This window comes from Taudactylus pleione, unplaced genomic scaffold, assembly GCF_031769625.1.
Source record: "Taudactylus pleione unplaced genomic scaffold, aTauple2 ptg000214l, whole genome shotgun sequence".
Taxonomy (NCBI): Eukaryota; Metazoa; Chordata; class Amphibia; order Anura; family Myobatrachidae; genus Taudactylus; species Taudactylus pleione.
Genome location: NW_028284616.1, coordinates 3,424,043 through 3,438,064, shown reverse-complemented (window position 1 = coordinate 3,438,064; position 14,022 = coordinate 3,424,043). Strand labels below are relative to the sequence as shown.

The 14,022-nt window shown below is 42.7% G+C and overlaps 1 protein-coding gene across 1 annotated transcript in view; it reads left to right on the top strand.

Moving 5' to 3' along the window:
- The window catches only part of LOC148517526 (coiled-coil domain-containing protein 17-like), a 58,120-nt gene that overhangs the window by 32,478 nt on the left and 11,620 nt on the right, over nucleotides 1–14,022 (top strand). The window contains exons 7-10 of the mRNA XM_088478501.1: nucleotides 1,406–1,546; nucleotides 11,004–11,185; nucleotides 11,284–11,369; nucleotides 12,652–12,861. Coding sequence (XP_088334627.1) covers nucleotides 1,406–1,546; nucleotides 11,004–11,185; nucleotides 11,284–11,369; nucleotides 12,652–12,861 — 619 coding nt within the window. The remainder of the gene's footprint in view (nucleotides 1–1,405; nucleotides 1,547–11,003; nucleotides 11,186–11,283; nucleotides 11,370–12,651; nucleotides 12,862–14,022) is intronic.

Below are 14,022 nucleotides of genomic sequence, written 5' to 3'. Positions count from 1 at the left end.
AGAGCCAGAACAGGGCTTAAATGTGTCCTGTGCCAGCCTGCCCCCTTAGCAGCCGACGTCATGACATTGCGGAACTGGCAGCACTGGTAAGTGCAGTGCTGACTTGGAACGTCCTGAGGAGCCTCCTAAAGACATTTAGGCACTGCCGCAGCAGTGATCCTGGCTACAGAGTGCCATTTCAGGCACCCTGCTAGCCAGAAGCAAGGGCTGTGGTGGCGGCAATGTTGGCGCCCTCAAAGCCCTACGCTTTGTGCAACAGCATCAGTTGCACACCACTAGCTACGGCCCTGGTGGTGAGTCTGTATTGCTTAAACATGTCGGGGTGAAGTGGTAGTATTGTAGACTGTTGAACACATGATAGAATGTGTGGAGTTTATTTGTGTAAGTTTATTATTGTTGTCAGTGTTGGACATATCAATCAGAGCCATAACTAAACTTTTTGGTGCCCTGTGCCAGAAAGAGCAGTGGCGCCTCCCCTATTGGTTAAATAGGCAGATAACACACCAAAAAAGGGCCATGGCCTCATGGGGAAGGGCCAGGGAGGAGATAGGAGAGGCCAGGAGATGCTGGGGATAAAAGAAGAGGAAGCTACAAGTGAGAATGATAATAAACAGGAAAATTGACAGGCCCGAACAGCGCCCCCTGCCCTGCGGTGCCCTGTGCCATGGCACCGGCCGCGCTACCCTAGTTACGGCCCTGATATCAATTATCATAACTATATGACATTTACTGGTGTAAATAATATTATAAATAAAGCTGGTATGGGGCATAATGTGATGTAAGTGACCTGGTGGTGTTTGTACGGTGGTGTAGAGATCAGGGGACATATAATGCCCTGTTAAGTGAAACCTCGCATAATGGATTTTTCATAAGTTCAACTTTTACACTATCATTCCCAGATTAGTCCGCTTAAAGGAAATAATGGTGCTGATACACAGTTTAAAATATACATTACATAAGTAGCTTATATTAATTATTATCATTACAATTTATTTATGTAGCACCACTAATTACACAGTGGTACACAGAATAATTGTCATTCACATCAGTCTCTACTCCGCTGGCTATCACAGTCTAAATTCCCTAACAAACACAGACGAGGGCAACCAGTTAACCTACCAGCATATTTTTTGGAGAATGGAGAAAACCAGAGGATCTGCTGAAAATATATGCAGGTACAGAGAGAACATACAATCTCCATACAGATAAGGTCAATCGGGAATCTGACATTTTGCACCAGTGCTATATAGCAGCAATACTAATCACTACGCCAATGTGCTGCCCATAAAACTGCAAATACTTAAAATGTCTAACATTGATGACCACTTTTTACTGTCCCTTAACTGTCCAATTTTGCTTCAAGACATTTTCTATGTTCATTTGACTTTATTCTTAATTTGTTTAGAAGGATATGCAGCTACAAAATTCCATCTAAATGAAAAACTAATTACACTTGAAATTGAAAATCAACAATTGGAGGATGAACTCTTCAAACTTCAACTTCAAAGGCAAAAGACTAACAGGCTCCCCAAGACAACAAATGGAGGTACCATTCTGACTAATATAATGTATTCCAGGCATTGTTGTGTCATGCAGTGAGCAGCCTGTATGTAATAACGTCAACTACAGGTATTAAAAATGTTATCATACATTGGAAGGGTTTTTTTTCTTACAATAACTTGCTATTGTTTGCACATTTAATTAATCTTGCAAAAGATCTTTACTTTTTTACCTTAATTGAATTATTTTATGCAGGTGTGTATACCAAGATAAACCCAAATGACTGCAGCAACAGGGATGTTCCTATTTTCTCAAAGGACCAACCCCTCAATCAAACTTAACAAATTCCCAGAAACACTTTCCATTCCAACCAGTGGCAGAACTTGTGAGTGGTGGGCCCAGGTGCAAAAATTTGCTTTGGGCCCCCCCTCCTCCGCCCTACTCCAAGTTCAAAGTGCAGTGGGTGACAGGGAGAGGCAAGATATAGACAAAGAGAGGCAAGAAGGTGACAAGGAGAGAGTGATAGGGAGAAGCAGTGGGTGACAGGGAGAGATAACAGGCAGTGGGTGACAGGGAGAGGGAAGAGGCAGTGTGTGATGGTAGAGGGTGAGAGGTGACAGGGAGAAGCAGTGGATGGCAGAGAGGGGAAGAGGGTGACAGGGATAGTTGACAGGCAATGGGTGAAAGAAAGAGTGGATAGGCAGTGAGTGGCAGGGAGAGAGTGATAGGTAGAGGTGAGAGGAAGAGGGTGACAGGCAGTGGGTGTCAGGGAGAGGATGATAGGGAGAGGTGACAGGCAGTGTATGACAGGGAGAGGGGAGAGGCAGTGGGTGCCTGACACATTATACCACACTGTAGTACCTCCCACATTATGTCATACTGTAGTGCCCCACACATTATGCTACACTGTAGTACCCCCCCACATTATGCCACCTGTAGTGCCCACACATTATGCCACCTCTAGTGCCCAAACATTATGCTACACTGTAGTCTCCACACATTATGCTACCTGTAGTCCCCACACATTATGCCACCTTGTAGTCCCTACATATTATGCCACCTATAGTGCCCGCACAGTGTACTCACCAGCAGCATCCACAGGCAGCCAGCAGAGCAGCAGTTACAGCCTCACAATGAGTCACACCCATCAGGCTGCACTGCTGCTGGGTCAGAGTTGCATATGATGGGCTCCTCCAATCAGAGCTCAGCACATGCTCCTCTGACCCCACTGCAGAGACTACTGGGAATTATTACCCAGTAGTGCGCTGCAGTGCTGAGCCTGACTGCACTGTGCTCTGATCCCCTGCGTATAGCTGCTGGCCGAGTCAGTCACAGCCTTGATGATTGTCCGGCAAGCAACTGCACTGCAGCCTGCCATATAGGCAGTGTGGACCCCTATATTGTGGTGGGCCCCGATGCAGTGCACCGGCTGCACCGCCGGTAGTTCCGCCCCTGATTCCAACATCATAGATGTATCAAGCCTCCTAAAGAGTACTGCAACCAGCCTCTAACTAGCATTTATCAAGTACATTCTATAAAATGATAAGTAGAAACTGAGTAAGACTGTGCTAATAACGAAAACCACAACATTGTGAGATGGCAGAAAATATAACAGTCAGGGTTCCATTAGTTTGAAAAATTACTTTTCATTTAATCATATAAAAGTATTAAAACATATATCACAATACATATAAATACATGTTCAAACCAATATAACCAATACTTTTTATAATTCTTTAAATCATCAGAATGGTTCAGGGCGATCTCCCACCCCTTTATCTTTAAATCACCACTCAGTTGCAGTCTTTACTTTTGACCTTTGACAATGTATCATTGATGCTGTTGTTATAGTAGCAGTGGTTAATATGTTTCAGAACAGCGTCCTTAAAGAATTTTTGATATTTATAAAAAAACACTTAATTGCCATCCTTGATTGGTCCTAATACAGGTCTCAAGTATATCGGTATTGACCCGGTTTAGATAAGATCTAATAAAATATCCATATGAATCATATAAAATTTTCCAAAGACAAACTGTAATGTCACAGTTGGGACAATGTGAGGCGACTACGGACATATATTTCAATGTGCTGAGAATATCCTGGATATTTACCCAGTTGGATAAGTGAGTCTGGTTTCCAAAGTATCTCAAGCGGCAGCCAGAGCCACTGACAAACAGGGGGTCCTCTCTGATACATTTTGCTCCTTTAGCAGAAGGGGTGAAACGCATCAGAGGACCCCCTGGTTGTCAGCACCCTCAAGTGTGACAGACTACATTGGCGATTTAGAACTTCCATAATCAGAGGTAATACGGAAAATGCTTAAGAAATCCTGCTGGGTTTATATTTGGCTCCAGTCAAGCATCTGCGGCAATACTAGCTGACAGGCACGGGAGACAGAAAGACTGTGCATGCAGCATAGCCTGGCTCTGCCTGCCAGCCCCGTTATGCCTCTGCCAGCCCCCCTTCTGTCTCTGCCTGTCAGCCCCCTTCAGTTTTCTGCCAGTCAGCCTCCCTTCTGTCTATGCCAGCCAGTCACCCTTATGTATCTGCCTACCATCTCCTTCTGTCTATGCCAGCCAGCTCCCCTTCTGTCTATTCCAGCCAGCCCCCCTTCTGTCTATGCCAGCCAGCCCCCCTTCTGTCTCCACTTGCCAGCCCCCATTCTGTCTCTTCCCGCCAGCCCACACATGACATGACACTTGCGTTCTTTTCTTCCGGCTCATACGCTATGGCTCCTCTCCCTTTCAGCGGCTTGATGTCAAGCGTGCACCCCCTTTATTGCACAACCACAGCAGTGGGAGTGGGCTAACCGTCACTGCATTGCACGGGGGGTAGTAGCTAGCAAGCAGGTGGGCCACCCCCTCTGACTTTGTTGCACAGTGGGTTGGAAGTACGGACGCCCCCACCCCCTCTTTGTCTGCGTGTCTGGGCCCGGGACTAGAGTCCCAGCAGTCCCCTCCTGATGACAGCCCTGGTGACCAGTGCAGTGGGGGTGTGACCAGAGCCATGTGGGTGTGTACACCCCCTACAATATGAGTCACTATATCTCCTTAAATAATAGAAAAATTGCATACATTTGTAAGAAAACTAGGAATTTTAAGACTTATGATGCATCTCCATCCACCTCATAATCTGGACCTGCTCTAAAATCATAATCTCTCTTAATTACTCCTTTCTGCTTCACACCCGCCTCAAAATCAGGTACTACTAATAAAGGAAGATATTTTTTTAAGTCTATGCTGGTTTTGGAAGCATAAAATAGCTTAAGCATGTCCAGTATTCTACTAAATACATAAACAGTAATAATGCCATATGCCATTCCCATCTTGACCAATTTTGGGTAAAGCTGGCTATAATAAGCACCTCTGATGTGGCTGCACTGTCATATTTGGAAATACACCCTTGAGGCCAAATATAAATGATCCAGCTATTCAAAACCTGAATGTCCAGACCTAAAAGGACACCAAGAGTCTTGTTGGGTCCATGCCTAATCAATTTTAGTGTCCCTCTTCATTGACATTTTAGAGACCCCTTTTAGATGTTGAATTAGAGCAGCTGTCTTTTTGGGTTCATACATTCAAAATGTCTGGCCAGTTAGGTGCTATGAACCCGATGGGTGCAGTTGTTCAATAAATCACAGAATGCATGCAGTGATATTTATTCTTGGCAAAGCAGGTATACTTGACAGTAAAGTAATACTTGGCACGGCAAAACTTAGCAAGACAGATAATAACCGGAATGGCAAAGTTACTTAAACTTTTAAAGCACAGAAGCTCATAGGAGTTTACAGCAAAAAAAAGTCCAGAACATTAGAGTACACAGGAACAGGGATCCAGAAATCTTGCAGAAACATTACTGAAACATCACAGTCAGGTTTAAGCAGATCAGAACATACAGGAAACATGAATGACCCAGCAATGAGTGCTAGGATCATACAGACTAAACAGGCAGTTGTCAGGTGTAGTACATGCTGGTAATGAAGTAATTAATTACCTGACACATGTGCACAAGAGAGCACCTCTGGTAAAGACCAGTACTACAGCTCACATAACAGGTGCCCTGGTTGACCCATGGTGGTGGGGAAACATGCTACCAGGTAACACAGCAAAACATACAGTTATAACATTAGATACAATTACCAGTTAAAATTACAGCATCTTTCTACATTAATTATGAAGCCAACAGCTCTTGGCCATTTTAATGAAGAGGCAAAAGGAAGTATTTGTCCTGAATCTACTAAGACAGGAGATCCATCATTAGACTTTCAAGTTAGGTACACGGGACAGGAGAGTCCTAAAATATGCTTTCATTACAGACCTCAAGTATCTAAGGATTATAAGATAAGCTTTTTTACAGAGAAGTTCATCCTCTTTAGTAGCAATAGCCACAGATAAATAATTACTCATGGCGCAAGTAAGTGTGGCTGTATGCTGCACTCACGGTCTCGCCGTACTCACGTGTTTTTGTTTGCAGGCTTTATAGGACTGCAAGCAAAAATGTGCGAGTCCTGTGTGAGATTGGGCCACAAGAATGGGGAATTGCAGTGCTATTTCTGGTGCTTCTATGACTTTGCAACGGCAACTCGCCCCCTATACACCTAATTGGATCGAGCCCTATAAAATGAACCATCCATCTACATATAAAAGTTGGTTCCTGAAAAAAAGAACTGAAGAATTCTAAGGGGCATATCCAATTAGGCGCAGAGAAAAGATCCGGGTTCCACACCCAAACCTATTCAATTATTCAGCATTTTCCCTGCACGGTAAACCCTCATGCAACGTGCAGTAACCCACAGATTCTGCGTAAAATGTAGAATCTATGGGTTTCCCCGCAAGTTAAATCCAAGAGGGTACATTTTAATGCAAATGTGTCCTTGCAGCTCCAGAGGCTGCCAGGAAAAGTGCACCCTCAGGGCTTAACGAGCGGGAGAATACAGGACCTAACAGAATAATGCTGGGTACACACCTAAAAGATAAATCTGCAGATATATCTGCCATCGGCTGTGCAGCAGAGCCGACGCGATATGTCTCACACAGACATATCGCTGGTACACACTGGCCGATGGGCACACGATATATTGACTGATCAATTGATTGGCCAATATATCTGCCAGTGTGTATCCAGCTTATATCTAACTGACAATTAGCCGCAGGGCAAATTCTTGAGTCCCATGTTAATAAGGATAATTGCTATGTTATGAAATAAACTTTACTAAACGCTCAAAATTTTTGTTTGAAAAATATAGTACTCCTGTACTTATCAAATATATTATTATGTTTAGTATGTTCTTTTAGAGAAAGTGTCCTTATTAAACATTAGTCCAATTTATTGTTTTTATAGATTTTCAATAAATTGTGATATGACTTTTTTCTTGAGAATTTATTTTTAGCTTCCATTGTAAACAATCACATATTGGCTTGTCTGAAAATTTGAAATGATCAGCACAAGCATAATGTTAGTGATCCTTAAGTGATGTGTACAAAGGTTTTAGGAGGCTTGATAGTTTCCCTTGGAGCTGTCTGTTGACCATGGACCAACAGGTTGGTATTGTACTCATGAAAAGGTTATCAAAAGGTGTAAGGTTTCTGCCAGGGTATATTTACACCTAGTGACTAAATTGCTGTGGTGCTATAAAAGAAAAGGTTGTTAGTATACATAAATATAGGCGAGGCATTCTCTTGGTTACAGCTGATAATAAGTAGACTATTTATAACTATGTTTTTCCTGTACCATTCCATATTTGAGGTTTACCTCAAATACTAAGTATCCCCCGGATGTATGAAGGAGGGACCGCGCAGCTATCTCCGATACCTGCTGCGATCCCTCCATTGCCGCTGGCAGCCGCCTCCCTCATTGGTTTCCATGGTGGATGCGATGCTGCCAAATGTATCAATATCGGGAATGCTAAGCATTCCCGATATTGGCCCCAGCAGCTAACGCTATCTGAAGATAGCGTTAGCCGCTGTAGTCTATAGGCACTTACTGCATATCAGCCAGCGGAGGGATCTCCCAGTTCCCTCCGCCGGCAATGGGCGCCGCTCATGTGCAGTCTGCAGGACTGCGCATGTGCAGCATCCCCAAATGCACTCCGGCTACATTGCAGGAACAGATCCGAAAAAAGCCTGTCACCCTGCATGTGCCGGTTAATACATTCGGCTAATATGATCGCATTTTGCAATGCAATATTGGGCGGTACTGCATGCCCTGATCATTAATAAATGGGCCCCTATGAGGTAAAATTACTAACAATTGTGTTGGGTCCGAGATTGCTCGAGTTTAAACACTCACAGTATCGCAGGAAGATGGGTGACTTTTGGCAGCTGAAATACTCAAATTTACCAAGAAATGTGTTTTGTTGAATCGTGTTTTTCGATGGTGTATGTGATCGTGTTTCCTACCCATGTTCCCTGTGATCCCCACAGTCAAACACACCCAAACTAGCAGCCTGCACATACCAGTGAGATACGTGCAGGCTGCATGTTTCTATACTGTTAAGCAAAGAAAGCATTAAACAGAAAAAAAACAGCGTGGGGTCCCCCCTCTCGATCATAATACAGCACCGGGCTCTTTGTACCGGCTTTGGTTCGCAAAATATGGGGGACGAAAAACATAGGGGTTCTCCGTATTTAATGAACCAGCACCGGGCTCTTCGCCCCATCGCTAGTTGTAAACATACTGGGAAAAAATGTCGTAGGGTCCCCCCATATTTTTACAATCAGCACCGGGCTCCACTAGCTGGGGTGTAATGCCACAGCCAGGGGACCGCTTCACTGGGTCCTCCAACCAGAGCATTATCACACCTTACTAGTCAGCCCAGATCAGGGATCTGAGGGGCCACCCCTCTCCTGAGTACCGCAGGCATGGGCTGAAGCCCGGGGCTATGCTCCGCACCCCTGGCTGGCGGATGCAGAGTTCATACGATAAATGTTGTTAAAAATAACATTATCTTCTAGAGGGGAAGTAGCGGTGCCAGCAATCTTCCCCCACATGCCAGTACTTGTGGAACTACAAGTACCAGCATGCTGGGCATTAAGGGCCCACTGGTGCCGCTGACCCTTCTGTAAAACAAATATTAAACAAAAGACAGGAGACACACACTGTAGGATTTTGTATTTTATTACACATTCACTCACTGATTCACCCACTTACACTCACCTGCACTCACAATGCATACTTGCCTTGTCCCTAGCGCCGGTCAGCCCCTTGTCTAGTAGAATCCAATAGCGCTACCTGTAAAAAGAAAACATATTCACCAAATCCTTGTGTCAGGTTCTCTTCTTTCCATGTAGGTATCCACAGTTTTCGGAGAACAAAAATGCGAACACCAGACCCCATGAACAAAGTACCGGCCTCTAAGGACAGTACTACATGAGTGGCACTTCAGCAGCTGCGTTTCTCACAGAAATGCATTGGCTGAATGTTTATTGGCTGATAGAGATGAGTCTCCTCTTTACTTCAATGGTGGGAACTTCTGGGTTATCAAAGTTCGTTCCTGATCCCCGGCCTGGGCTGACTAGTTTGGGTTGATATGCTTTGGCTGGGGGACCCAGTGAAGCGGTCCCCTGGCTAGAGGAGCCCGGTGTTGGTTGTAAAAATATGGGGGATCCCACGCTATATTTTCCCTGTATTTTTACAACCAGCGCCGGGACTAAGAGCCCGGTGCTGGTTCATTAAATACGAGGGACCCCTTCGATTTTTGTCCCCCATATTTTGTGAACCAGCACCGGTTCAAAGAGCCCAGTGCTAGTTATGTTCGGAAGGGGGGACCAATGCCGTTTTTTTAATCATTATTTTAACCATTTATTTGCTTAAAAACAGGCAGAAACAAACAAGGATCACAATGATTCGTGTATGTATCTGCATAACCCACAGCTCAGGAGGGGGTCTATTTTAAACTTCTATTTTGAACCGAGTTTGCTTAATTTACACCTGTGATTAAAATCACGATTCTTAGTAAATTCCCATTTTGTATTCCTGTCTATGGAAAGTACTTCCGAGTTTGGCCGATTGTATATTTATTTGTATTTGTCATTTCACCCGTGTTTTACAGAGAGAATCATGATTTTATACCCGTGTTTGCCTTTAGTAAATTTCGGAGTTTTAAAAAAATGGCCATACACACCCATGAATGCAATCTCAAATTCAATGTGTTTGTTTTTTTCCTGTGAGGGCCAATGTGTGTTGTTGTTTTTTCCTGTCAGAGCAAATGTGTTTTTTTTTGTTTCCCGTGGGGACCAATATGTTTGTTTTTTCTTCCTATCAGGGCCAATGTGTTTGTGTTTTTTTTACCTGTGAGGTACAGTGTTTTATTTTTGCCAATGTGTTTGTTTTTATCCTATTGGGTATAGTGTGTTTTATTTTTTCCTGTGGGGTCCAATGTGTGTATTCTTTTCCTGTGGGGTGGCCAGTGTGTGTGTTTTCCCCTGTGTGGGCCAATGTGTATTTTTTATTATTAATAATAATAATATAATATAATAATAGTATTAATTATATTTGTAATATGTACTGACAAATATTGTGGGGCCCATTTATTAAGGATCGCATTTTGCAATGCGATCAGGGCATGCAGTACCGCCCATGATCGCATTGCAAAATGCGATCATACCGGCCGAATGTATGACCCGGCACATGCAGGGAAACGGGCTCCGAAAAAAGCCCGTCCCTGCGATGTGGCCGGAGCGCATTCCGGGCTGCTGCGCATGCGCAGTCCCGCGGACTGCACATAAGCGGCGCCCATTGCCGGCGGAGGGATCTGGAAGATCCCTCCGCTGGCTAAAATGCGGGTAAGTGCCCATAGGACACAGCGGCTAACGCTATCTTCAGATAGCGTTAGCTGCTGGGGCCAATATCGGGAATGCTTTGCATTCCCGTTATTGATACATTTGGCAGCATCGCATCCCCCATAGCAACCTATGGGGGAGGCGGCTGCCGGCGGCAATGGAGGGATCGCAGCAGGTATCGGAGATACCTGCTGCGTCCCTCCTTCATACATTCGGGGGATACTTAGTATTTGAGGTAAACCCCCGAAAACAGGTGTTTTCGGGGAATTTACCTCAAATGCACTTTGATAAATGGGCCCCTGTGTCTTAAATACGGATCTGTATTATATGCCTTCTGTTGCTCTGAGGGGCTTCTCAAAAGGCCCTGTTAACTAAATTGTACTATTTAACTGTTGTGCTCTTTTTCTATTTATGATCTGTATAATAATCCTTTTCTGATGTAATGTTTGTATGTATGAGTGGACTTTTTTATATTATGTCTAAGACATTCAATGCAATTAAAAAATATATAATTAAATAAAAAAGTATTAATTATAGATATAGTTGGGGGGGGGGTTTCTTGCACAGTGCGCTAATAGACCTGGGGCTGTTGACCTCCTGACCAAGTACCCTTGCAGATATTTTTATAAGCTTTTTGGTGTTCATGGATAATCAACATTTGTCTTCCTATACTCCCTTTACTAGGTTTAATCACTTATTTTATTATTTATTTGCATGACTAGATGTTAAGAAGGGCCCACAATTTCCCAGATTCATGAAAGAGCACACCTATAAAAACATAAATACCCTAAATACAGAATTAGAAGTCTTAAAGCAAGAATTGGAAATTCAGAAGCTAAAGCATCGTATAAAAACCTCTGTTACTCAGCGAGCCAAACCTCGCCTGGATAATCTCATTTCAATGGTAACATATTTTTTCTAATACCTTTGTCCAATGTAAGTGTATCATATTGTGTAATTAGACTACTGTGAACAGACACTAAACACAACCTAATTTTACAGGAAATGAACAAACCTGATCCCCCTGATCTTGCCAAACAGTTTTTGAACGTCAGTCATGGGCTTGAGCCAGCTCCATATGATCCAATGTAAGAATATATATTATGTAATATACAATGTAATTACTAATACAACATTTTTAAAAAACCTTTTGGTTAAATATTATTTGCCATGTTATTTGTGACAAAAAGACAAATGTATTTTCTGAAAATACAATATCTTTTAAAAAAGCAAGGTATAATTTGTGTGGTACTGTATCAGAAACACAGGGAAGGGTAATCAGAACCTCGCATGATACTGTCATGTGGTTTATTTGTGAAGGAAATTTCCCTCATTATTGCTTGCACCCATAGAGGTACGAGCAAAAACAAGAAAGACTGTCCCATAATTAACCATGATGTGTGCAGCTGTACATTGCTTTGGTGACTAAATGAATCTCCTACGAAGATCTCCATGGGGGAAAAACAAAGGGGAGATTTGTACATACCATATGTGTTGGTACACATTCATAAAAAATAGATTCCAATATATGCATATAACTGGCAGCAAAGCTACACAACAGACTGGGCTGTCAGCACTGTCGGCTCCTCTTCTATGACAGGAGCCGGGTGCTGCAGGAGAATGTCACACTGCAGCACAAGGCTCCTGTCACTAAAGAGGAGCCGACATTTTGGTGTCACCCCCTCCGAGGGTGACACCCAGGAACAGCCTGCACCCCCTGATGACGCCACTGGCAACAAGCCACGCCCTGACATGTTTCGCTGCAAAAACTTTGTATAATAAACATATATATGGTACATATACTCTGTTTTTTTTAACTACAGAAACAAACATGTATTACACTTTGAAGCACCCCGAGCTACTATATATCACTGGTAAAATTGCTTTTCATTTATATATCTTTAAGGTAAGTATTTATAAGAAAATAAAACTGTGAGATTATTCAAAGAATAATGCATTGAGTACTGCACACCCAGGGCCGTAGGGAGGGGTTTGGGAGTGGTGCAATAACTCAGGGCGCAGGGTCCTGGGGGCGGCTCCTTCACTGCCCCATGGCCCCTGCATCGGGCTAGCAGGGTGCTGGGAGAGGCACCCTGTGGCCAATAGCGCTGCTGCAGTGATGCTGGGAGCCGGCTGGCTCTACACACTGCAGGGTGCCCCAAGTCACATGGCGGTGGCCACGACCACAGAAGACACATGTTTGTGGTCAAGGCTAGGATAGGGTTGCAGTGAGCCCTGTTCCAGCACTGAGCACCTTCAGATTTCAGATGTCATATACAGTAGTAACAGTTTCCATACAAATTGGACAATATTACAAAAGATATTTTTAACTGTAATGTACCCTGATTTTGTTACACTCTTAACTTACAGTTCGGGCTTTGTGGTGTTTTATGACTATCTTCTTGGACTGGACCCATCTTACCGTGTATGTAGATTAGCTGTGAGTCTTTGCAGTGGTGGACAGGAGATGGGCAATCCATCAACTCTTCCTCCTGTGTATTGTGAGGCTGCTTTATCCAGATTCCATGACAACTACAAACACAATACCGCCGTTTTGGCTGCAAAGCAGGTTGTTCCCAGGTATCTATTTACATGTCAATTAATTTTTTTTGTGTATGAAATACATTTGAAATGGTTGAAAAAAATGTCAATCAATTAATTTATGTATACTTTTAATGTAATAATGAATAATAAATGAATACAGGATTTCTTTTTTCAAACTCAATCAGAATTAGAATTATTTTTGGAACTATATAAATCAAAAAGACAACCTGGCGCCTAGTCTAACTCACAACTATAGTAACTTGATCCAGTTATTGCTGTGGCTTCCTGTTTACAGGAAATTGCCACCCCTCTTGCTTACACAAAATAAAAAAAATCACAATATGTATCAGGAAGTGTTGCAAATTGATCAATTTACACACACATTAATGCAAATAATTCTAAAGATATTTATATATTTTTTTTGGCTGGTTGCTGTGGGCAGTTTTATTTTTTTTTAAGCAATTTATTTATTGAAGCAATGTATAGTGTCAAACATTATACAAAATAGTCAAGAAAAATGACAATAAATGTTAATGCAAATTGTGTCTTTTTCAAGGATGCATTAAATAAATCAAATATTGTATGACTAACACTGTTTTCTACAGATTACCTTCATGAAAAGGGAAACAAATTGAAAAGACAATACAACGATACAAAAAAAAAATTAGAAAAAAAAATACACTTCAAGAAAGAAATATAACAAAAGATGTCTTTGTTAGCTCGCCTACTTCCGTCCCCATTTTACCTCCTCGAGCAATACCCTCAAAAATTTTGTCTACGAATTAATATATAATCCAGCTTCACAAAACAATTGGAGGATCATTATCTACCATACGCTGCATGAACCATATAGTATTTGAGAATGAGTTACATATCTGTGTTTTAACAGCTGTTGAAAGGGTCGCAATGTAACTCTCCCAAACTGCGAAGAAACGTTCAACCTGTGTCTCCCTTTCCAGAGTAGCTCCCACCCATTCCATTCTAAAGAGGTAGAAAAGCTTGGCTTTGAAAAGACCCATAGAAGGTGGTTCCGGTTTAATCCAGCTCTGTAAGATGGATTTCCTTGCCACAGCACTCACTGCAAACAATAATTTACGGCTTCCTCTTGTTATACGTAGATCACAGGAAATAATCCCAAACAGTGCCCACTCAGGACTTAGAGGTAAATAATTAATTAAATGTGCTATTGAATATGCA